The sequence below is a fragment of the Bombyx mandarina genome, chromosome 11 (genome assembly GCF_030267445.1).
Source record: "Bombyx mandarina strain Sakado chromosome 11, ASM3026744v2".
NCBI lineage: Eukaryota > Metazoa > Arthropoda > Insecta > Lepidoptera > Bombycidae > Bombyx > Bombyx mandarina.
The window spans coordinates 18,471,325-18,497,302 of NC_143218.1; the positions used below are offsets into that span (position 1 = coordinate 18,471,325).

The following is a 25,978-nucleotide window of genomic DNA, read 5'->3' on the forward strand; positions in this document are numbered from 1 at the left end:
GACCCGGTAGGCTGGTTCTAACCCAGGGGGTATCTCGCCGCCTGGGATCGCCGCTGCATGGGCTGTCGGGCTCAGACAACCGACGTCCGGATCCTTTTATAAAATAATGTCGATGTTTCACATCTGCCAGGGGTCCCGTGACAGCTCACATTTTTTATACATTATATAAATCTTCCTCTTCAATCAATCTATCTATTAAAAAAAAACCCATCAAAATCTGTTCCGTAGTTTTAAAGATTTAAGCATACATAGGGACAGACAGATATAGGGACAGAAAAAGCAACTTTGTTTTATACTAATAACTCTAACTAAACTCTAATAATTACTATTAACTTATAAAACTCCATATATAAATAATTTGATAAAACGTAGGAAAATTCTTCGTAACATTCAAAATATTCAGTTTCACAATGTACCCGAAAAAGATATTTTCATCAAAAGATTTTTTGCTGTTAGCAGGTAAATGAATTTCTTAAAAAAAATCGATATTTTTACGTAACTACTGTAATTTAATTAACGTTGTAAATGATTACCGAGTAATGAACTTACGCATACAGATAAATTTAATTTAAGAATGTACTAGTCCGAGAAAACTTTTTAAATATACCTTGTTTATTGATAGTGAGAGAGTGAGAGAGTGAGAGAGTGAGTGAGAGAGTGAGAGAGTAAGTGACAGAGTGAGAGAGTGAGTGAGAGAGTGAGAGAGCGAGTGAGAGAGAGAGTGACAGAGTGAAAGAGTGAGTGAGAAAGTGAGAGAGAGAGAGAGAGTCAGCCGCATCAGTCGATATAAGTACACTGGGCATCCTGTACTCATGGTCCAGACGGCTGGCTGATCCTTCGGCTGGTCGTAGGACCGTCGAGGCGATTCGCCCGGTCCTTGTGGATTGGGTGAATCGTGACAAAGGACGCCTCACTTTCCGGCTCACGCAGGTGCTCACTGGGCATGGTTGTTTCGGTGAGTTCGTGCACCGGATCACAGCCGAGCCGACGGCAGAGTGCCACCATTGTGGTTGCGACTTGGACACGGCAGAGCATACGCTCGTCGCCTGCCCCGCATGGGAGGGGTGGCGCCGTGTCCTCGTCGCAAAAATAGGAACCGACTTGTCGTTGCCGAGTGTTGTGGCATCGATGCTCGGCGACGACGAGTCGTGGAAGGCGATGCTCGACTTCTGCGAGTGCACCATCTCGCAGAAGGAGGCGGCGGGGCGCGTGAGAGACGCACAATCCCGCCGCCGTCGAGCGGGGGCCAGGGAGGCGGATCTCGCCCAAGCCCTGGCCCTCTAAGTGTTTCGGGTCCCCTCACATGTCGGTCTGGGGACCGGCGAGGGGGCCTAAGAAGACGACGTGCAAGCTGCTCTGCACGCGTTTTACGCAAGAGCATCCGGGTGATGGAAGGCCGGCTATCCTCGACCCACGCTGGTTCTGGCCCAGCGGGGTATTCCGTAGGGTAACCCACTCTAACCGGCGCCATCTAGGCGGGCTTCGGACAGTCTGCCGACCGAGAGGGCTGGTGGTCGTGGCGCCGACGACCGCCAGTCCGACGTCCCGAGGGGGAGGGTGATGGGAGAGATGTGCTCCGCACTAAACGCTTCACCTTCCCCCCTTTGCCTTGTCATGAGTTCTGTCTCATGCGAGGTTTGGACGTTGGTTGTTGAGCGACAGGAGGTTTTAGTCAGTTCGACTCTGACATACCCCGCCCAGTACCCCCAGAAAAGGGCGGAAATCCGGCGATTTCCTCCTGACCAAAAAAAAAAAAAAAAAAGGGCATCCTGTACGCCACGGTGGTTTCAGAGGACTTATTTTGGAACAGGATACTGGGGAAACTTGTGTTTGAAGGGTGGGACCGTCGTTGTAACTATACTGAGACCTTAGAACTCATATCTCAAGTTGGGTGGCGGCATTTATGTCTATGGGCTCCGGACTGTGAGCTCGTCCACCCATCTATGCAATAAAAAAAAAACTTACGTAGAACCAACTATCAGTAAGAATAAAAACCTGTCATAGCACCATCCACGGTACCTGACGCACGAGTGGTTTCAAGCAAATCTTAAGTTTTCGTACAATTAGCGATTGCAACTAGTGACGTTATTAGCAAACATGATAATATTAAAACTTAAAATAGATTTCGACAAATTAAGCGACGATAAATAATTAAAATGATTAATGTGTTTTAATTACTATAAAGACGGAACGAAAATAGAAGTAAAATTGCACGCCTATTAAAAACGACGAAAATCTTCCCAAGCTAATCACAAAACCATTATTGAGATTGAAAACGTTTCTGTTGTACACAAGAAATATTGAAATAAAAACTCACAGCCGTTGGGATTAACATTAATTCAAACTAAAACATGATTTTCAAACTCGGTACCACTTTTTGGAAGATAAAAACCTTAAAAAAGGCGGATTCTGTTTGACATAAATCAAGTGTTGGTAGTCACGTCATTTCGGATCGTCCCGATCCACCGACGATGCTTTTAGGTACCCCAAGCACCGGTCATCGTTCTCGTCGAATCACCGATATCTATGAGCTCTGGTAACCACTCTCCACAAGATGGGCCCTGAGCCACAAACTACCACCCCATTTTTTAAGGGAGGAAAAAATATCAATGAGTTATTTCCGGATCACGAGGGCAGATATATGAATGGTTTATACAAAAAAAATCTACCGTCAATTTAATTCGGTACCTCCGTCGCTGTAAGCTCTCGTGGTTCCGGAAGATTTTAAAATTAGGAAGCAGGACGCAAGTATTGTGGTTTGAATGGTAGAACTGATGATACATAAGACAATTCTACCTCGTGTTCCAAAGTGGGCGGCTGCATACAATATGTGATGTCTATGGAGTCGGTAAACCAATACCAGAGACAAATACCAATGGGCGCGAGCTCGTCTGCCCATCAACAATACAGATATGCTGTCGAAACTATGCCGCAATTTGAAGGAAAAAAAAAAGTCTACTAACCGTCTCACTAAACAGTGGATTCATTTTTGACTGAGACATTGATTATGTAAAACATAATTGGTAATAGAATAATTTTTGGTGACTTCAAAAAACATTGAACATTTTCGTTGGCGGATTTAAAAAAAAAACCATCGATTTAAAATTTTTGCAACTTATCGAATAATAGCTGCTTTTTATTACGCACATTTCGCTGATAACGCACTGGCCTTGGCTGATTCCTCTTATCTGGTGATTTTTGAGCGAATGTTGCGGTGTGGTATTCTGTTGGTAGCGTTCTAGGTTACGGTCCAAGTTATAAACTGATCGATGCTATAATACTTGTAGATCTTCAGAGAAATTACTTAAATGCTATAGGACTTTTTAAGGCAACTTTATTTAAAAAAATGTATTTACGAAAATAATTTTTTTTTTTACTGTTGATTTTTTTTTGTGTTGGAAGTATATCCGCTCCAGATACGAGAAAGACGTAAGCTTCTAGAGCAAAAAAAGCTCTTGTAATTGTATATTTAGAATCCTTCCTTTTGAAGTAGGTCCTATAATAGGGTCTAAGATATTTTAACGCTTCGTCATTCACCTTTTGATATGAGAATCGAAATTACAATTATATTAGCTCTAGCTCTACTAGCACTAGCTCTATGAAATCGCTGTCACTTATCACATAACCCTGTTTTTTTGGTGACCATAGTAACAAAATAACGTTCCGAATCAGAGGTATTTAGTTCTGTAATTACAGCGATAACGTTGTGTGCGCGACTGTCCTGGTATCAATTCTTGCGACGATTTTTTATTGCCTTTGCAAACAGGCTTGCATACGGCCCACCTGATGCTGAGTGGTTACCATCGCCCATGGACTTTAACAATGCCAGGGGCAGAGCCAAGCCGCTGCCTACCGGACCGGAAACGCGACCCACTGAGAAGATCCCGCGAGAAACTTTTTTTTTATTCGGGCCCGGGGCCGCACCACCTACGAAGTCCCCGCGCCTAGGGGGCGCGCGGGGTATGACTTGACGATCTGCTGATGTTGGGAGCAGACCGCGGGCCCAAGGAGTTTTAGGGTCCTACCGCACTAAACGACTATCCTGCACTCTTACACCCGACGTCCGATCTCCGTCCGGGGTCAGAACCCGGTCAGAGGGGGGGTTCAACCTACAACTACAACTAGACACGCGGCGCCACCCCGAGGACGCCCGACCGATAGGTCGTCGAGGCGATAGTCGACGACCAACGACGTCGGTCTCCGCGGTACGGCAGTGCTATCAAGCCGCCCGGGCGATGCCGTTGGTGTTCCGGGATACCCCGCTGGGCCAGAACCAGCCTGCCGGGTCGGAACGCAATACACCGCCGACCGGGTTGCTCTTCCACAGTATGTTCGGCGACGACAGCGACGACGACAATGCAGGCCATATCGCAGTCCGCAGCCGCCGACGCGTCGTCCCGTCCTCCTGGTGCTAGCGCGCTGGAGTGACGGTAGCGCGCGGCGCAGCCTCAACCCCCTCAGGTTGCCACGTGACCATCACCGACAGAGTCTCTGCCACTCAACCCAACACAGGGAATCCTAACTTGGGGCCGAATGAACATGCGTGATTTGTTCCCAGTTATTATTATTATTATTCTGGAAGGCTAGAAGATCATCAAGTCAATCTCGTAATCTATACGCTAATCGATGAGTCCTGCTTAATATTGCACTTAACGGGTGTTTTATTCGAGTCTGAGTGAACATAAACAGTTTTAAATATTTATTTCGTATTTACCTTGAGTTCTTGTAGCAGTTTTTGGATGTCCGTTGTATAATATTATAATAATAATCATAAAATGCAAATCATACTTATAACAGAACCAAAAATAGATGAACTGAAAGAAATTTCAAAAGAAAAACAATATTGTAAAATGTCTCGTTGTTATAATGGTAAGAAATAACAATTATCATTGTTCCGAATTATCATCTTTGTTTGGTTACAAAAATAAACATTCTTACTTCTGTATTTTTAGTGTCTCGCACACATATATTAATGTTTCGATAAAATAAATTTGAAACAACAACTGCTATTGTTTTAATCAGTCTGTTTTTACCTTGTTTGTGCGTGCTCTAGTCCACGATCCGATGATCACAGGAAGAAGATAGTCGTCGTCGTGGCCTAAAGGATAGGACGTCCGGTGCATTCGTGTTGAGCGATGCACCAGTGTTCGAATCCCAGGCGGGTACCAATTTTTCTAATGAAATACGTACTCAACAAATGTTCACGATTGACTTCCACGGTGAAGGAATAACATCGTGTAATAAAAATCAAACCCGCAAAATTATAATTTGCGTAATTAGTAATTACTGGTGGTAGGACTTCCTGTGAGTCCGCGCGGGTACGCACCACCGCCCTGCCTATTTCTGCCGTGAAGCAGTAATGCGTTTCGGTTTGAAGGGTAGAGCAGCGTTGTAATTATACTTGAGACCTTAGAACTTATATCTCAAGATGGGTGGCGCATTTACGTTGTAGATGTCTATGGGCTCCAGTAACCACTTAACACCAGGTGGGCTGTGAGCTCGTCCACCTATCTAAGCAATAAAAAAAGAAAAGAAGAATAAACAGAAGACGGATCGTTTCTCCTCGATTAGCTGTTAGGAAGAGTGTTCAATCCCCGGTTTACCATTTAAAGAAAAAGAGGAATAAAATCCATAAATTAATAATAAGAATTTTGTTATTCCAGGATTTGATGTAATTACTATTGTCTTCTATATGTGTTTCCGGTTCCGATAACACAAATTGAGGGGTTGAAGGGAATTTGGCTTAAGCGACATTTTTGCAACTTTACAGGAGAGGAGCCATTTAAAGTTCGAAATTTGGAAAAAATACCATAACAAAAAAAACTTTACGTATTTCAATAGAGTAAATTTAATTGTAGTTCAATTAAAAACATCGAACTGTTGATGCTTATCTATACTTAATATTATAAAGCTGAAGAGTTTGTTTGTTTGAACGCCGTTTGAACGCCTACTGGTCCGATTTGAAAAATTCTTTCAGTGTTAGATAGCCCATTTATCGAGGAAGGCTATAGACTATATAACATCACCCTAAGGCTAATTCAAGTCTGTTAAAAAGCTTGATTTTGGTACCTTAAATAACTCCTTAATATTTTATTATTCAAAAATATTTTTCGTACGTAAATGAAGAGGCGGGTAAAATTTTGCGTTATGCCAAAGTAACTATTCCACGCGGACGAAGTTGCGAGAAAAAGCTAGTTTCGAATAAAACGCACCTTTAATTACAATGTGAAATGACGCTTAAACTAAATAGCCTTACATCTATCGATATAATGCTACGAAAAAATAATTTATCCGTAAATATAATGAGTACAAATCTTGAAGTGTCAGTAAGTACCGTTGAATTTCGATTTTTCAAACGAATAGGCACTACAGTGGTACTATTAAAAACGCATTTGAAATATCAAATTCGAGTATCGCAATATTATTATATAGTACTAAATCGGTTTTTCAACATGTCGCTACGTTATCTCGGTTAAAATTTTAGGTTTATCAGCAAGTCAATTTATCAAACGGGATCGGGTCATGGCTTCGCTTTTAAATAGATAAATCAGGCCGAGATTGTGAGAGCGGAGAGGTAGCGTCTAGTTTTGCTAATCAAGTATTTAACGCTACGTTGATGCTCCGGATTTGATTGGAATTGTTTTCCAACCTAAACTGGTAAGTGTAACAGTGTGTAAACAGTGTAACCGAGCGAGTGGGTAAGTTTTTTTTTCTTGCTTAGATGGGGGACGAGCTCACAGCCCACCTGGTGTTAAGTGGTTACTGGAGCCCATAGACATCCACAACGTAAAATGCGCCACCCACCTTGAGATACAAGTTCTAAGGTCTCAAGTATAGTTACAACGGCTGCCCCACCCTTCAAACCGAAACGCATTACTGCTTCACGGCAGACATAGGCAGGGTTGTGAAACCTACCCGCGCGGACTCACAAGAGGTCCTACCACCAGTAAAAACAGTGTAACCGAGCGAGTAGGTAAGTTCATGGGGCTCTAACTTGAGGACGTTGCTAATACTGGCCCTAGCAAGAGCAGTGCTTCGCAGAGTCTACCACCGGATCGGAAACGCGACCCACTGAGAAGATCCGGCGAGAAACTCAGTGGGCTGTGTCTGTGGGTTAATTTATTCGCCGAACCCTTTGTCGCTAATCCTATCGATGTTGATAAGCATCGAAGTGAATTTGCCAAATTAAATCTTGTTCTGAGGAGCGAAATATTGAATATGCCTGTTCTAATGCCGGCCACTGACATGCGCGCAAATATTTGTACATTGTACGAATATTTAGAAGGGCCGTCCAACATTCATTCGCAAACCTAGCGGCTGTGCAAATAAATGGGTTCGGTACTCAATTTGCGAACCCGTTTACGCTTCCTCCCACACTTGTTCACGAATGTCTCACGAATTTCTCCTCCTTTTTAATTCGTCAATAGAACATTGAAGAGAAAAACAGTTTTGAATTCTTTCCCAGACATCATTAACAGCCATGCTGTTTTTATGGGATTTCTTTTGATGAAGATACGCTACACAGTATATATTATTATACTACACGAACTATGAAAATGGCGATACGTCCGTTACCTTCGCAATCGTCGGCGCAACTGGGAAAGCGAATGTGTGGGAGACTACGCGAAGGTTCGAGGTTCGCGCGCTTTGATGTCTGTTAAAAAACCGACACAGCTTGTAAAACCACGAATGTAGCGAAAACTTTGCATAATCATTTGCAAATGTCGTCCTACACTTGCGGGTTTGCGTATTCGTGCGCATGTGAGTGACCGGTGTTTTTTTTTTTGTCTCCCACCTAAGCTGATAGCCTTGAGAGGCTATTTCAGCGTAACCGTGGCTAGTAGGTGAGCTCACGGGGCTCAAACCTGACGACGATGCTAACACGAACCCTAGCAAGAGCCGTGCTTCGCAGAATCTACCACCGGATCGGAAACGCGACCCACTGAGAAGATCCGGCGAGAAACTCAGTGGGCTGTCTGAGAGTTAATTTACTCGTCGAGCCCTTCGTCGCAAGCGACGGGTTCGACGAGAACGGTGACCGGTGCTTGAAGTACCTAAAAGCACCGTTAGTGGACCGGGAGGATCCGAGATGACGTGATCCGGTGTAAGAATTCGCTCTTGTCTGAATTTTAGGTAGTTTTTTCTAGCAGTCTCGGTCTTTAGACTACTGTAAAAAAAGTAGGAACTAGTTATCTTACATTCAAAAATGACATATACATCCGTGCAATACTAGCTGCAGTTGATACATTTATACAGAGACGTCGATAGAATTTAAGTAGGTAACATAATTTAACACATGCCAAAATATTCTCATTACTAAGCTCATTCACTTAAAACTATGTACAGAAAGATTCTTCAATGGATCTGTCTTGTTGCACGAAAGCCACTTGAGGGCTCGAGTGCCAGTAGCATAATGTTGTTTGGATGTTCTCGCAATACATTTTCAGTGTTGCCAGGCACATTAAAAAAGGGCAGGATAATAAAAAAACAAAAATCACTATTTTAATAAATATTATTTCAATAAATTTTAATATTATTTCAATTAATAGTATCTCAGTAAATTATGTCAGTAATATTATTCGTACCAATTTCATTTTTGATTGCTTAAATAATGTTTAAATAACTGACGTGAGATATTTGACGCTTGATGCCAAATTAGCGAATCCCTTTTGTCTTTATTTGATAGCTAGTGGTCTAAGGACGCTGGAGTCATGGTCCAGGCGGCTGGCCGATCCTTCGGCTGGTCGTAGGACCGTCGAGGCGATTCGCCCGATTCTTGTGGATTGGGTGAATCGTGACAGAGGACGACTCACTTTCCGGCTCACGCAGGTGCTCACTGGGCATGGTTGCTTCGGTGAGTTCCTGCACCGGATCGGAGCCGAGCCGACGGCAGAGTGTTACCATTGTGGTTGCGACTTGGACACGGCGGAGCACACGCTCGTTGCCTGCCCCGCATGGGAGGGGTGGCGCCGTGTCCTCGTCGCAAAAATAGGAAACGACTTGTCGTTGCCGAGTGTTGTGGCATCGATGCTCGGCAACGACGAGTCGTGGAAGGCGATGCTCGACTTCTGCGAGTGCACCATCTCGCAGAAGGAGGCGGCGGGGCGCGTGAGAGACGCACAAGCCCGCCGCCGTCGAGCGGGGGCCAGGGAGGCGGATCTCGCCCAAGCCCTGGCCCTCTTAAGTGTTTCGGGTCCCCCTCACATGTCGGTCTGGGGCCCGGCGAAGGGGGCCTAAGAAGACGACGTGCAAGCTGCTCTGCACGCGTTTTACGCAAGAGCATCCGGGTGATGGAAGGCCGGCTATCCTCGACCCACGCTGGTTCTGACCCAGCGGGGTATTTCGTAGGATAACCTATTCAAACCGGCGCCATCTAGGCGGGCTTCGGACAGCCTGCCGACCGAGAGGGCTGGTGGTCGTGGCGCCGACAATCGCTGGCCCGGCGTCCCGAGGGGGAGGGTGATGGGAGAGATGTGCTCCGCACTAAACGCTTCACTCTCCTCCCCTTGCCTTTTCATGAGTTCTGTCTCATGCGAGGGTTGGACGTTGGTTGTTGAGCGACAGGAGGTTTTAGTCGGTTCGACTCCGACATGCCCCACCCTCCATCCCCAGTGGAGGGTGGGAGTCCGGCGATTTCCTCCTGACGAAAAAAAAAAAAAAAAAGTGGTCTAAGGACAAAAATGGAAAAACGTGAATAGGACGACGACATGGCTTACGTCAATCAAGAAATCAGAACAAGACAAGGGATCGCTAATGAATGAAATATTATAATAGAATTGTAAACAAATCGAAGTGTTGAATGAGTGATGTTTACGTAAACAACTGTACGCCTTCGTAGTTAGAAAATAATATTAGGTACGTGTAATAATATCTGTGACCCGATAGATAATGGTCACTCACAAAAATGCAGAGATAAATAATTTCGGTAGGCAGCGGCTTGGCTCTGCCCCTGGCATTGCTGAAGTCCATGGGCGACGGTGACTACTCACCATCAGGTGGGCCGTATGATCGGCTACCTACAAGGACAATAAATAAAAAGTTGTGTAGTGTCGTGGGACACCGGATAGGAACGAAGTTCCTTATTATAAAAATATTAATTTTAAGTTCTATTGGAGGTATAAAGAAAATAATTATTCGGCTATACATTTTTTATCATGATTTTTTTATTGATAAAAATAATAAAAAACTACTTTACAAAGTTATCAACATTATTTTATTAACAACGATTTATAAAAAATATATAATAAAAATATGTTATTTTTTGTACGTTATTACAAAGTTAAGTCGTACACTGTGTGCGTTACTAATAAAAATTTTACTTTACGGACGTTTTTTCCCGATTAGAGTACCCCTGCGCATCGTCCCATAAGGAAATTCGTTCCAAATTATAAAATAAATAATAGTTTAAAAAAACTAACAAAGTACCACGCTTTTTTTTACAATAAAATCATTTTTTCTTACACTTTTTTTAATTTAAATTTATTTTCTATTTTTTAGTTGGATTTTCTATAAAAGCGTATTTTGTTACTTTTTTTAAACTATTATTTATTTTTCATTTTTAGATGAATTTCAATTTTTTAAATTTTTTTTTAATATTGAAGTGTCATCGGTTCTTAATAAGTATACCAAATTTCGAGTTAATCCGACGTTTTGAAGGGGGTCAAAATCATGTTCAAAGATTCCTTTATATACTAACATACCTACATCTGAAGTCGTCGTGGCCTAAAGGATGAGACGTCCGGTGTATTCGTATCGAGCGATGCACCGGTGTACGAATCTCGCTGGCGGGTACCAATTTTTCTAATGAAATACGTACTCAACAAATGTTCACGATTGACTTCCACGGTGAAGGAATAACATCGTGCAATAAAAATCAAACCCGCAAAATTATAATTTTCATAATTACTGGTGGTAGGACCTCTTGTGAGTCCGCACGGGTAGGTACCACCGCCCCGCCTATTTCTGCCGTGAAGCAGTCATGCGTTTCGGTTTGAAGGGTGGGGCAGCCGTTGTGACTATACTGAGACCTTAGAACCATATCTCAAGGTGTGTGGTACATTTACGTTGTAGATGTCTATGGGCTCCAGTAACCACTTAACACCAGGTGGGCTGTGAGCTCGTCCACAAATCTAAGCAATAAAAAAAAAAACATACGTCTGAAGCTAATAAAAGCGTATTAAAAAACATTTTATATAAGGGTAATGTAAATTGAGATCACCCTTTATTGTAAGTACTTTCATACAACCCCTAAGTACTTTAATAACGTACGTAACGATCGAGATTCGAAGTGATTTCTTCATCATCAGCCATACCGTACCGCGAAGCAGTCAAATGTTCTGTTCTGTTATCTACTAAACACCAATTGGACAGTAAGCTTATTTAATCATGTATAATCGTTTAAAAAAAAACATTTGTAGTAACTTCAAAATAGCCACAAGTCACTACGGCAACAGTGGTTTAATGCAAGTCAATTAGTCCAAGAAAAATAATTAACATACACACAAATATGTACTTTAATTGGATCGAAATAATAGCGAATATGCGCAATGCAAAACGAAAAGCAACATTGTAAGATAACATTTAACAATGAGATAATAAAGTTTTTGTTGACGATTTACAAGGTGACTTTGATCTTGTGAATGGAACATCAGGAAGGTTTCAATAGATAACCCCGTCGACACAGTAATTACAAATTTAAGTGTGTGTATACATTATTTGTAACGCAATCGGCAAACGAGATAAAATATAATGTATTGGATTCGTTCGTACACGTGATCTGACAATGATTTTATTTGGGTTTTTTTGTGGTCTTGATCTTTGCTCTGTTGAAATCTGGAAGTTGTTAGTTTAGGTAATGTTAAGGGGAAATGAATTGCGCTTGCTCGTTTAAAAGATTTGCTTCTAGCATTGCTGATGCTTTTGAGCGAGGGACTAGTCAAGATCAGCTGGGCCATATGAAGTCGAAAGAGAAGCAATCTTGGAACCATAATTGTGACGGTGACGCGCCAGAAATGGGTACCCTTCTTCTTCTTCTTCCTACCGCTTTCCCGGTCTAGTGCCAAGGTCCGATTTCCTACTTAAACTCCTCAACTTTGCCCGATCTTCAACATCCTTATGGGTTAGGTTATTCTAATCCATATCCGCCTTTGCCATATTCAACCAGTATTTCTTGGGTTTACCGCAGGATCTTTGGTAAAGAAAATCATGCGAGCTCTAAATATGCAGTAGTAATAACGCAAATTAATGTTGACACAATGTTTTTTATCACGAAAATCGTTTTCGTCAGCACGCTTATATTCATAAGCATCATTTAATACGAGACGTGACCCGTGAATCCGTCCGTGTTAAATTTTTATTTCAAATATAATTATAATTATTAAATACGTTGCTTTTTCGGAGCAAAGAGTTGCTTGTCTGTAATCTACCTATTGGATTTGTTTGGATCTGCAGCTATGCAAAATACGAAGCAGCGAACCAATGTTGTATTTATTACAGCAAATATAGCCAGTGCTGCTGCCCGCGCCATATCATTTTCCGAGATGAGAGTATGCGTTAATCCATGTATTAAAAGTGTCTTTACGCAAAATTTCATCTAGATACATTTAGCCGTTTTTACGTGATTTAGAAACAAACTTCTAAATAAACTAAATTTCATATTTATACATACAAACAGATGAAATCCTTTTTATCATCGTCAATTAATCATTCAATCTGTCCGTAGAAATAGCATAGATAATCTCTTACCCTGGTCTTGTCTATTAACCAAATGCCGCGTTTCAATCTCATGTTACAAGGTGGCGTTCGCGTTGTGTTATCCAGGAACTCCGGTTACCAGCCCTAGGTCACGGGGTCTGCGATCACCCACACATCGACGTCAATAATGAGGAACTGTTCCCGTGTAAAATGCGACGTGGGAGTCGTTTATTTCCGTATCCGGCGTCACAAAACAAATTCGTTGGTTTCGTGATCATGAATATTAAAGCGTAGCTGTCCTGAAGCATTACCGTACTGCTTCTCAGGTGCTTCCCTCCGTGACCCTGTTACATACGCTTTATGCGTATTAACATAATCTCAGGATTGACTTGCCCCGGGAGCGTAATGTGACGCCAACGCTCTGACGTATTGGCGTTTCATCGGGACATTTTGAATGTTCAATTTACCTACTGAATCAGTTGACGGAAATTTCAAGGAACCTTGGCGTTCGAAGTTACGTCTCCATGTTACAAACTATAATAATGTTGACAGTGTGGGTCCAGCGCAATGCGAATTCAAGTGTGAATCCCATGATCTCACTCAATAGTTAGGCTGAAGCCGGAATAGCCCTTAAAGCTACTGGGAATTAGGTACGCGTAAAAGAGCAATGCGTGTTCATGTTGGACAGCTGGTCTGACGTAAACCTCGGAATGTAACAGTAGACAGTAGTTATCGAAAGTGGAATAGGTATAGTTGGGTTAAGTGAAATAAAATGCATTGCCCATTAAAAAGAAGCGCACTATTTCGCGGCAGAAATTACTGGTTGTAGGACGTCTTGTGAGCTCGCACACGTAGGTATCATCAGCCCGCCTATTTCTGCCGTGAAGCAGTAACCGTCACCGTTCTCGTCGCACCTGTCGCTTGCGACGAAGGGCTCGGAGAGTAATTTAACCCAGTAACACAGACCACTGAGTTTCTTGCTGGATCTTCTCAGTGGGTCGCGTTTCCGATCTGGTGGTAGATTCTGCGAAGCACGCCTCTTACTAGAGTTCGTGTTAGCAACGTCGTCAGGTTTGAGCCCCGTGAGCTCACCTACTAGTTAAGGTTACGCTGAAATAGCCTCTCAAGGCTATCAGCTTAGGTAGGGAAAAAAAGACGCTCTTATCCTTTAGGCCACGACGACTTTAATTTGACTTCCTTTAAAAACTTTTTAATTATTGTATTCTTCTTGACTGGACAGGTTGTTCTTTTGAGAAAATAAACGATCTATAAACTGAAGCTCAAAACTGTTTTCGTATATTGTTTCAGATATACAAAGGATTGGATATCGTGACGGCAAAAGCGAGTCCTCAAGAACGGGAGATGGCTCCTCATCATCTCTTGGACATACTGGAGCCTCACCAGTTTTTCACGGTAGTAGACTTCCGGAACAGAGCCTTAAAAATTGTATCCTTTAAAATGTTTTTCAATTTTTGTTTAATTCACGAACTAATTCGACCATAGCGCAACGACATATTCTTAAATGAATATAACTCAATATATGTGTGTAGTTTAAAAACTAGAAAAACACATAGAGGTATAGATAAAAATATATTTGGTTTGTTTGTTTGCTCTTTGTATGAGTGCTTATTATATATGTAGAATAGGGGATCGCAGCACATAAAATAAAAATTCCACTCTTCCAAAATCTTCTATTAAAATAATAATTAATAATTAAGACTTATTACTTCTTGCTCATTTTTCAACCGTCTTTCAACCATCTTCCAATTCTCTGTCATTCTATCTGTCATTCTTATCTCTCTTTCTTTCCGTTGTCTCTCACTCACATCTTAACGCTCCGTTCCACACTATTCATACGTTCCGTTCTTACCAATCCTACATAATATATTTAAACGTATGTTTGTCAGTTTCTGGTAACCATAACACAGGGAATCCTAATTTCGGTCCAGATTATCGTGCATGATTTGTTTCCAGTTATTTATTGTCGTGGGATTGGTTCTTGATGCGTATCCAAATTATCCAGTTAATAGGATATCTTGAAATTGGCGACGATTGCGTTCAGAGATTCTGTTAAATAAATTGATAGAAATGTGTTAACAGGCGTCGTTACCTGGCTAAGTTCTGGTCTAAGTATGAGTATGAGAGTATAAGGTTAGCACCGCCATCCTGTATGATACCACAAAGCAATGTTTCTTTTCTTCACTCATTTTCTTACTTTAATTGAGATTTTTATTTCATGTCTTAGACGATTATTAGATAGAACATGAAGGTATTCCACATCTTTAAAGTATTGTAAGATGTCAATGATTACGGACCTGCCATCAAGTGCGCCTTCGAGGAATATAAAAATGGTGCACTATGTTGGGACCTTTAATAAGTATACCTAAAAATTTAAATATCATGGAAATTAATCCCACTTTGGAAACTATATACACTTAAAAATGGCTCCATAATTTTAACTTTACAATTTAACGCTGATGACATTGCGGGGCACATTGAATTCTAAGGCACTGAATTTAAGATTTAATTTAGCTTTTAATTCTGGAGAGAGAAGTAACTGCAATCTCATTTGCATATAGCTGTGGGTCACTGAAAACACTAATATGTCTGTCTAAGCAAATAATAACTGACTAAAAGTATACATTAATTTAATTTATTCTCTATCTAAATCTGCTTAAAGTACATATTCATTCAATTCACCTTCGCTTAACCTTAGCGCGGCACAGTCGTAAACGGCAATTGTTTAAACATTTGCGTATTACCGAATTTCACGAAATATAGACGCAATAAAGACAACAATGGTTCCTTAATTTTATATAAATTGTGACACACTGTGTAAACTTGGTAAGGAATTTTTAATATAATCGAACAAAACGACTGATGAGAGGCGCCAACTGTTGTTGCTAAGGAACTCAAGGCTTTCCATCTTGGCCTAGTCCGCTAAAATGTTATTAGTGTTACATACAATGTACTTATAGTCACACGGGAAAATGGCGGTAAAAATGAAAGAGGTGTGTATCAGGTTCTATTAGGTACCCCAAGCATCGGTCATCGTTCTCGTCGAACCCGTCGTTTGCGAAGAAGGGCTCGGCGAGTAAATTAACCCACAGACACAGCCCACTAAGTTTCTCACCGGATCTTCTCAGTGGGTCGCGTTTCCGATCCGGTGGTAGATTCTGCGAAGCGCTGCTCTTGCTAGGGCTAGTGTTAGCAACGTCGTCAGGTTTGCCCCGTGAGCACACATACTGGTTAGAGTTACACCTAAATGGCCTCTTAAGGCCATAAGCTTAGGTAGTGAAGAAAAAAGGTGTGTATCATCGAGTTTTGAATCAAGTTTTTATAAGATGTTGAAAATAAAGGTGGATGATGACGAATGTTGTGATGGCTATGGGCTGGACAACCCGCGAGATCCTTAGTCCATTTGGAATTCAAAGTACTCTATTTTCAAAAGACACATAATATGTAAACGTAAAAATTACTTGTTAAAAATATATGCAAGAAGTAATTTTGTTACATTTTTATCGCTCTTCCCGGTCTAAAGAATTGGCATCAGTTCCATTATATGAAAATAACATAAGTGAAATACAATTTTGATTTTGTATTCGTTTTGTGACAAACATTTTTATGCGCCGAAACGAGGTGCCAATATTACTGGAAACGTACAGAAAATTTCCATACAATAATATATTACAAGGATTTGTACTCAAGTTAAAAACAAGTGATTAGGAATGAATTTGCATTAATGATTTTTTTATTTATTGCTTAGATGGTTGGGCGAGCTCACAGCCCACCTGGTGTTAAGTGGTTATTGGAGCCCATAGACATCTACAACGTAGACGCGCCACCCACCTTGAGATACAAGTTCTAAGATCTCAGTATAGTTACAACGGCTGCCCCACCCTTCAAACCGAAACGCATTACTGCTTCACGGCAGAAATAGGCAGGGCGGTGGTACCTATCCGCGCGGACTCACAAGTGGTCCTACCACCAGTAAAAAAATGTTAGTTTAGTAGTAGGTCGTTAGGTTTTTTTTAGTTCGCAAAAGAGAATTTGGGGGTAGCGATAACAAAGGGAAGAACGTACACCATGCGAGTGAAATTACTTGGTAATTCTGCCGGTCCGATTATTAGTGTTCAAGACTTGTACACATGCAAACCTCTCTTGAAAATGTCGTTAGCGAGATTCAGACAGCTATCAAATATCTTAAGTTCTATACTAGATATAGCCCCAAAATTGAGTGGCCATTGTCGGTCATGGTCATTGGAGCTACTATGGGCACAACGAAGCATCTAAACACCATATCACACGAGTCGCGCGATGTATCCGCAAATACGCATTGTGGCGTATTGCGAACGCTCAATGGCTCTTGTAAAGTTCAATTGAAATATCATATCTCCGGGGTGTGAGCTCAGTCGACGTATAGTCCTCCTTAATATATAAATCTACAGTGGTTTTTACGGATGTTCCGTTATAACTACTGAACCATGCATCCGATTGACTTCAAACTTGGTATCCATGTAGAAAATACATGTACTTAATAGATAGGCTAATATTTATATGAGTGTCGGACTCCCTAATAATAATGACAATAAATAATAATGTTAATTTTAAAACGGGCGAGTACGGCGAGTCGGGTAATAATCAATTTTGCGGGTAAGATTTTCTTAATTTATCTGGAAATTCGTACAGTAACACATGTTAAGTGGGTTTTTATTAAAAAAATACGTGTACCTTAAGTAGGACATGAACATCGGCATATTCGATTCAATTGAATCCAGTATGGAAGGGTGCTACGAAATCAGGCAAAACAGTAAAGGGTACATATCTTTTTCGAAATGCTTCTTCTGGATTTTGCTTTGCCCACTGAATGGCCCATATATATTTAGACAATATACTCACGATCCTAGCAACTTCTTCTTCTTATCAGCCCACAGACGTCCACTGCTAGACATAGACCTCCCCCAAGCCTCGCCACATGACACAGCCTATAAAGAGAATAGAACTTCCAATTAATAGAACCTAAAAGACATTTCTCCACGAAACGTTATCGTAACACTTGATATGCGTCGGTCGCCGCGGTGCTCGTACCCAATATATGACCGCTTTTCGTTAATTGAATAAACCGTATGACGTTCTATACGTACGTGTATTTGAAAGGCTTGCTTTTTTAGGCCGACAGATAATCCTCTTAAGAACTCGAGGAAAGTACAAGAGCGAGACGTTAGGACGATATAGTTTTGGAAGTAGGTATTGTTTATTTATGTGCTGCCTTCGATTCTGCAAAAATATGGTTACTATCGAGTATTACTGTAGGTAGGTATTACTGGTGGTAGGACCTCTTGTAAGTCCGAACGGATAGGTACCACCGCCTATTTCTGTCGTGAACCAATAATGCGTTTCGGCTTGAAGGGTAGGGCATCCGTTGTAACTATACTGAGGTATTATTTGTATGTGGTATGTATGGTTGTATGTATGTGGTTTAAGAAAAAGATGTGACACTTAAATATTAATACATTTACGTTGTAGATGTCTATGGGCTCCAGTAACTACTTAACACCAGGTGGGCTGTGAGCTTGTCCACCCATATAGCAAAAAAAAAGTACTATAAAATAAACGGAGTGAGGAAATTAAATGGTATACTGTGAAAAACCATTTTACGCTTTTGTGCGCTTTAAAATGAATTATCACTAGGAACGTCGCCCGGCAAGGTTCTTGTTACATTTAAAAAAATTGAATAATACAACACTTTCAAAACACCAATTCAACACACGAAAATATTATTTAGGCCTATCGCTTCGAAAATTAGGCCAGACAAACAAATAGGCCACTTAAAAATGCTAGTTTGCCTTTAGTCAACTGGAAAATTATTATAAGCATAAAGTTTCTTGTTCTACGTCACAGTCGATCCATTCAATTTTCAATTATTTAGGAAAGATTTTGATTAAGATCGATGCGCATAATTTTTTGTGTTAAGCACTTTTCCCTTCAAATACATCAGGTTTTCTTTACTTGGTTTTGATCCTATGGAAGACATCCTATGAATTAGTCAAGCTTGCCTTTGTAGATGTTATGTCGATGTTCTTGTAAATTGGTATGTTTCTGTTTTAATATTTTTGCGTGTGTGATAAGTAGAAGTGAAAAAAAGAAGGAATTGTAAACATGGCATACTATTAGGAGGCAAACAGAAGGAAGAAATAAAATCCTTCGATTACTTTTATTTGAATTTTGTAATTATTATTTAAATAATAAGCCTTTATTCCTGTTTTACTTACTAATTACTAATTTAATAAATTACTTAATAATACATTAAATTTAAATTCCATTTATAATCAAGTATTGCCTTCGGCGTTCGGTGTGGTTTTCAAAACAATTTGCCTCTCGACAAAGGCCTCCTCTAATTATCATCTAATTATTATTTACTTATTTGCAAATAAAATCGTTCGTTACGATCACCACATGTTAAAGTTTAAATTTTTTCCCATGCTCAGACACGATGACGAAACTATACGCCTTTCAGGCCTTAAAATAATTTTAAGGCCTGAAAGGCGTATAGTTTTTTTTATTTTTTTTATTGCTTAGATGGGTGGACGAGCTCACAGCCCACCCGGTGTCAAGTGGTTACAGGAGCTCATAGACATCTACAACGCAAATGCCACCCACCTTGAGATATAAGTTCTAAGGTCTCAAGTACAACGGCTGCCCCACCCTTCAAAGCGAAACGCATTACTGCTTCACGGCAGAAATAGGCAGGGTTGTGAAACCTACCCGCGCGGACTCACAATAGGTCCTACCACCAGTAAAAAAGTTAAAAAAGAAACAAATATAATCTACGTTTCTTTGAAAATCGACCGCCTCGTTGGCTAATAACTAATGCCCAGATTGCTAGACCACGGGATGAGAGTTCGATTCCCGATCGAAGTTAGAATCTTCGTGTATATATATATTTTTTTTCCTTAATTACTAAACAGATCGACAGCTTAATCGACCAGAAGAAAATCCCAATAATAGTTGGAGGCACGATCTACTACATTGAATCCATCGTCTATCAAATCCTGGTTGAGAGTATGGACGACACAGATGCACTGCTGTGGGATAAAAGTCGTAGGAAGAGAGATATAGATAATACACCTAATACAGCTGAAAAAATATCTAAGAAAACAAACGATGGTTGTGGTGGCGATAATAAAATGAAAGTGAAAGGAGAACATCCAAAAGAAGATGAAGAATTTATAAGAATAACGCTATCAACTGACAATGAAGTTAAAATTGTAGATGCTGAAGAGGAAACTTTGAAGAGACAGCTTCAGGAAGATGTGGATAACGAAGCTCGGTTCACAAACACCGAAATAAGTGAAAAACTGAGGCTCATAGATCCTGCGATGGCCAACAGACTGCACCCAAATAATCGGAGGAAGATTTTGAGGTAAGTGGTGTTTTTTGGGGTACTTTTCTTCTTTCCTATGATGTGTGATGTTTCAAATTCACCTGAAAAATAGTTACTTTTAGCCAATATGACATGCCATGCTTTTAGCCAACATTACATATCAGTTGCTTGTCAGTGTTAGCATAAATACTTTTAATTTTACTACTAAAGGGCATTTTGAGAAAAAATCCTTGAAAATGGAGTACCATTTGAATTTTTGATCAGAACTCAGTAGCAGCAGAAAAGCTTGTTTTAGTGTGTTATTTTTACATGATGGAATTCAATTATATATAAGCCCACTCGCAGGTACTTTGTATCTTCCTTTTTCCTCATCTTACTTCTCTCTTAGTTATCAAAGTCCCTGAATTATCAAATTATACATAACTTGTAAATTTCACGAAAAGTGTCGAGAATCGTGTAACTTATTTTTTGGTGCGTCACACAATTGTGCGTTCCGATAGAACGTACTTAAGTTGAATAACTTTAACTAATATGAATATTATTTTAAAATTATGATAGCCCTAAAACCGTGCGACTTATACGTGTCTATATCATAGTTACTTTAAAACAACTTATTACGTTACAACAACAACACGTATTTGACAAATTAACATGAACATTCGGGATCGAAAATTATATTTGATCAATTTGTTTCAGTGCACTCAATTATAATCGGAAGTATACTCTCGCCATCTACTTTTACTTTACTAAAACTAGTTTACCTTAGCTTAGAAAATAATAGGATCGTTTGGTAGTCAATAAGGTACATAATAAAATAGCCATAAATTTATCCGTACAATAAAGTATTACGCTTTGAATATATGAAGTCGGCACTTTATGAAGAATATGTTACACGATATTGACCACAACGACCTTTGACACTTCCTGTGCCCAATCAGCTACTGTGATGATCGGCGCCTGTGTTTCGTCACGACGTTATCGTACCGTTTCTGGAAGTTTCCGTAGTTGCTACAAGTCTTTTGGGAGATAATCATTATATATATGTAGAAATGTGATGTGAGTATTTATTGTCATGTTTTTCTTGGCAGTAAATGTTGGGTTACGATTGTATCGTCTAAATAAATAAGTGAGCGTTATTGTCCGTGAAAATGGCTTCATAAAATTAATAAGTTTGATATGGAAAGAGGAAACTGCCAAAGAAAAAACATTTGAGTAGGATATTTAGAGAACTTTATTCAGCAGTGGGACATAGACTCGAACAGAATGAATGAAAAGTCTATGACTGGTAAAAACTTCTTAACATCCTATATCGAGTAGAAGCTTAACTTCGCAGTTTATTTTCTACTAACGTAGATGTAATTATTAGGTATCATAGATCATCATTTGAAGTCATCGTGACCTAAAAGATAAGACGCTCGGTGCATTCGTATCTAGCGATGCAACGGTGTTCGAATCCCGCAGGCAGGTACCAATATTTCTAATGAAATACGTACTTAACAAATGTTCACGATTGACTTCCACGGTGAAGGAATAACATCGTACAATAAAAATCAAACCCGCAAAATTATAATTTGCGTAATTACTAGTGGTAGAACGTCTTGTGAGTCCGCACGGGTAGGTATCACCACCCTGCCTATTTCTGCCGTGAAACAGTAATGAGTTTCGGTTTGAAGGGTTGGGTAGCCGTTATAACTATACTGAGACCTAAGAACTCATACCTCAAAGTGGGTGGTGGCATTTACGTTGTAGGTGTCTATGAGCTCCTGTAACCATTTGACACCAGGTGAGCTGTGAGCTCGTCCAACCATCTAAGCAATAAAATCGTCCATCCAGCATTCGTTTTCAGACGGTTGACAACCCAGCGCAGAGTTTCCTTCCTGTTGCTCTCTATGTCCTTGTTCAAAGCCCTTAATGGACAATGGCTTAACTGTTCCGCTAAATTTGCCTGCACGTATGTGCCATAGACTCTTTAAAAATAATAAAGTATTACTTATAAAATTCAGTAAATAAATGTTAAAAAAAATTATTACAACTTGGCACTTGACACTTACAGCCATTTCATTGGGAGACCATTAAAATTGCTATTACTGAAACTTTAAAGTTTTGTAACTATACTGAGACCTTAGTACTTATATCTTAAGGAGGGTGGCGCATTTCCGTTGTAGATGTCTATGGGCTCCACTAACCACTTAACACCAGGTGGTCGGTGAGCTCGTCCACCCCTCTAAGCAATAAAAAAAATCAGGATACCTATATCAATTTTGGGTCTACAGAGGGACTTCGGTCTTCTCTATGTTTTGTGCCGTATGTACCATGGAGAGGGCTGTCAGGCCTCTCTGCTTATGTTGATGAAGTCTACTTTTGACCCTGGCACCACCCGTCACCGGAGTAGAGCTCAACCATAATAATAAAGGACCACTACGTTCATGCACAAAGCGTTTCCAGATATTTGTTGCTAAGTACCATCCGACTTTGGAATGAACTTCCTCGCTGTTTCCTGTTTCCTTACATGTCCTTCTTTAAGCGAACTTTGAGGGGAATCGCAGGGGGGGCGGGTGTAGCAGCGGCTTGGCTATGCCTCTGTCAATGCTGACTTCCATAATAGCAGCGGCTTGGCTATGCCTCTGTCAATGCTGACTTCCATAAGCGACGGAACTTACCTTACCGTCAGATGGACTACCAAAAAATACTAAGAAATATGTCGGAGACGGTCATTAGTTTGGTAGCTAAACGAAACGCAGCACGACTCCCGAGAGATGACAGCTTGATTGCGGTATCGTCGGAACTCGGCTAACTTCGTGCTACGACAGAGTCTAGCCGATGGAGGCGCGTAGACGCAATCGCACTTACCAACCAGCCTTCTTGAAGAGCGATGCCTCCGTCCTAAGAACTGTCATTCGTTTTCGTTTGCTAACGTCAAGAGAAGATTTCTAAATGATTGGTGTACTCAATATTTCTCTTAGCTCGATCACTCTATTCGCCCCTACGATGTCTGACGATGGTTTTAATAACTGTGGCTTCTCCGACAAATAAATTGTCTATCAACCAATTAAAAAGCATGTCACTTGGAGATGTAAGAAAGTTTTATGTGAATGCGGTATACGACTTAACTCTTTGAAACTGAAATAATGATCCAATAAAAAAAATATTTTTCTATTTAAGTGGTTGTGGATGGTGAAACATCTTTGCGTTTCTGTATTTCTCTAAAATGCCTCGCATACCAATTGCATAGTGAACACTTCTGAATATACAATTTCGTGTAATTTTCCTTCAGGTCCTACAAGCATTTGCCCAGGTTTAGTTTCAAGTCGGAAATGCTCATTCTTTGTTTTTTTAAAAATCCCTAAAACCCTAATATCACGTAATAATAACAATTCGACATTAAAACATCGAAAAATCCGACAAATTCAAATCATTTCCGTGCGGCGGAGTGTAAAATGCGCAGAAATCTATCTAATGCGTAATAAACAAGCCTCCTAATAGCTTAAGCCCGATAACAAAACTCATTCAAAACAAAGCAGTTCTTCATAGATGCGCAGAAAATTCCGGTCTCCCACCCAGCAACAATCCAAACTCGCACGGTTTACATAAACATGAAAATCGAAGGCTATGACACGATGACATAAAACTCGCGAACCGGCCTCCAAGAGCTCCCGGTTTAATATAACAGCGTACTGCAAACGGGGAAGCGTATTGATGTCTGCGGATCATTTTAACTGGACGACTCGACTTCCGCGGGTCTTTGACCGCCACCAAGGATTTTATAGATTGTTGGTGTGCGTGTATTGTGACCTTGGCTCTACTACCCAGAGCGGACTAGTGTAACCATGATAACGGAATTATAAAATATTTGTACTAGATTCATCGTTTTATTGTAGTTTTGAACTTGGAATACATTTTGTGTTTAAACAATTTCTTGTTTGCAAGGCTGACGTATTAAAGGTAATGTCAAACGCAATACCAGTTTTAGTACAAGCTGTAAATGGATATTGAATTTAATTTAATGGTCTTAAATTAAATCGTTAACTGAATGAGCAGACATCACGACATGAATTCCACTGTGTTACCTTTGTCCCCATCATCAGACAGATACGTCTGATTGCTTCGCCTCATTTAAATGCAGGGCGGCGGTGTCCACCCGTTCGAGTCTCACCAAACGCCGTACACTGAGCTTAGTGCGAGTTTTTTAACGTTCTCGATAGCGTAAAAGTTAGCTCAAATTTGTATGGAGTTGGAACAGCGCCCCTAGCGGCAAACGCTCCAACTCCATACAAACTCGATAGCGTAAAAGTTAGCTCAGATTTGTATGGAGTTGAAACAGCGCCCCTAGCGGCAAACGTAGGCAAACGTTCCAACTCCATATAAATTTGAGTTAACTTTTACGTCATCGAGAACGTTAAAAAACTCGCACTAAGCACACTGGATACCGATTTCATAAACTGAAAACAGCTATTATGAAATACAAAATCCATGGACACATTATTCTATTTCGCAAGTAATAATACCCTACGATAACCCCGAATTTATTTATCATCTGATTACTATACATTGAGCGAAACGGACGACTAAGCATACATACATATATGTATATTTACATAAACGTGCATAAATAATTGAATATACCATTGTAATAAATAGTATATGAACGGAAAAAAACATCTTGTAAATTAATTCCTTAATATTGTTTTGTATTAATACAGGCGGCACGAATTATTACAATAGGTAATTGCCTAACAAATATTTATCGGTGGTTTTGTGAGAACTTAGTATGGTAAATGAAGTATCATGTTAGGGTTTTATTTTGCCTATTTTCGTTGAAGTTAATCGTGAATTTCGGGTGACTTCAAGATTAAGTAACAATACAGGAGGGGGCATGGAACGTGAGCCGTGCGCTATGATATATATATATATATTTTTATTGCTTAGATTTGTGGACGAGCTCACAGCCCACCTGGTGTTAAGTGGTTACTGGAGCCCATAGACATCTACAATGTAAATGCGCCACCCACCTTGAGATATAAGTTCTAAGGTCTCAAGTATAGTTAAGTATAATATAGTTAAGTCTTTAATCGAGGCTGCGAATTCGTTTTAAGGTGATCGGCTTCGCGGTCCATCTGGTGGGTAGATTGTTGTGACCCATAGACACAGCCCAATGAGTTTCTCGCCGAATCTCCTCAGTGGGTCGCGATTCCGGTCCGGTGATAGACTTTGCGTAGCACTGGTCTTGCTAAAGCCAATGTTAGCACATTCTCTCAGATTGAGTCCCGTGAGATCACCTACACAGCTTAGCTGGAATAGCCCCTTAGGTTACCATCGAAAAGGTAGAAAAAACTAAGAAAAATACATAATAATATGACTTCTCTAAGTCTGTCTCAAACATATACACAAAAAAAAATATATTCTTGTGCTAGGAAGATTATACATAATATACATTATATTTATAAATAATACATCCTTAAAGGCGAGACGGACTACGTGAGAAGTTAGTTAATATTAAAGATTACACCTAAAAATAAAAGATAAATTTAAAGAATACGCGATGATCGTGTATATTATAATGTATGCAAATGTATGAGAATAAAAAAAAATATGTTAGTTACGTTTTTAATGTTTCCGTGAATGAGTGAATATTAATAATGTCATATGAGGGCGTTGTCTGTGACGTAAAGGCCTTGGTATTCTACCTAACATCGTAGTTGCCGAATTCAGACGTAATGCTAAAGGTCAGTGCCGAAGGAACAGGCCACATTTACTATATTAGTTGAGGGCCACGGATCTGTTTGTGATGTTTTATCATAAAGCGACAATTATCACGGGTTGAATTGTAATCCCGCACAAGTAAATACCATCGCGCTGTATGTCTTTACAGTTTTGTAACGTATATGACGGTCCGTCATACCT

At 40.3% G+C, this 25,978-nt stretch overlaps 1 protein-coding gene across 1 annotated transcript in view; it reads left to right on the forward strand.

Moving 5' to 3' along the window:
- LOC114243305 (tRNA dimethylallyltransferase) overlaps positions 1-25,978 on the forward strand; it is a 281,859-nt gene that overhangs the window by 109,976 nt on the left and 145,905 nt on the right. Inside the window, exons 2-3 of the mRNA XM_089731142.1 lie at positions 14,002-14,139; positions 19,662-20,116. Coding sequence (XP_089587268.1) covers positions 14,002-14,139; positions 19,662-20,116 — 593 coding nt within the window. The remainder of the gene's footprint in view (positions 1-14,001; positions 14,140-19,661; positions 20,117-25,978) is intronic.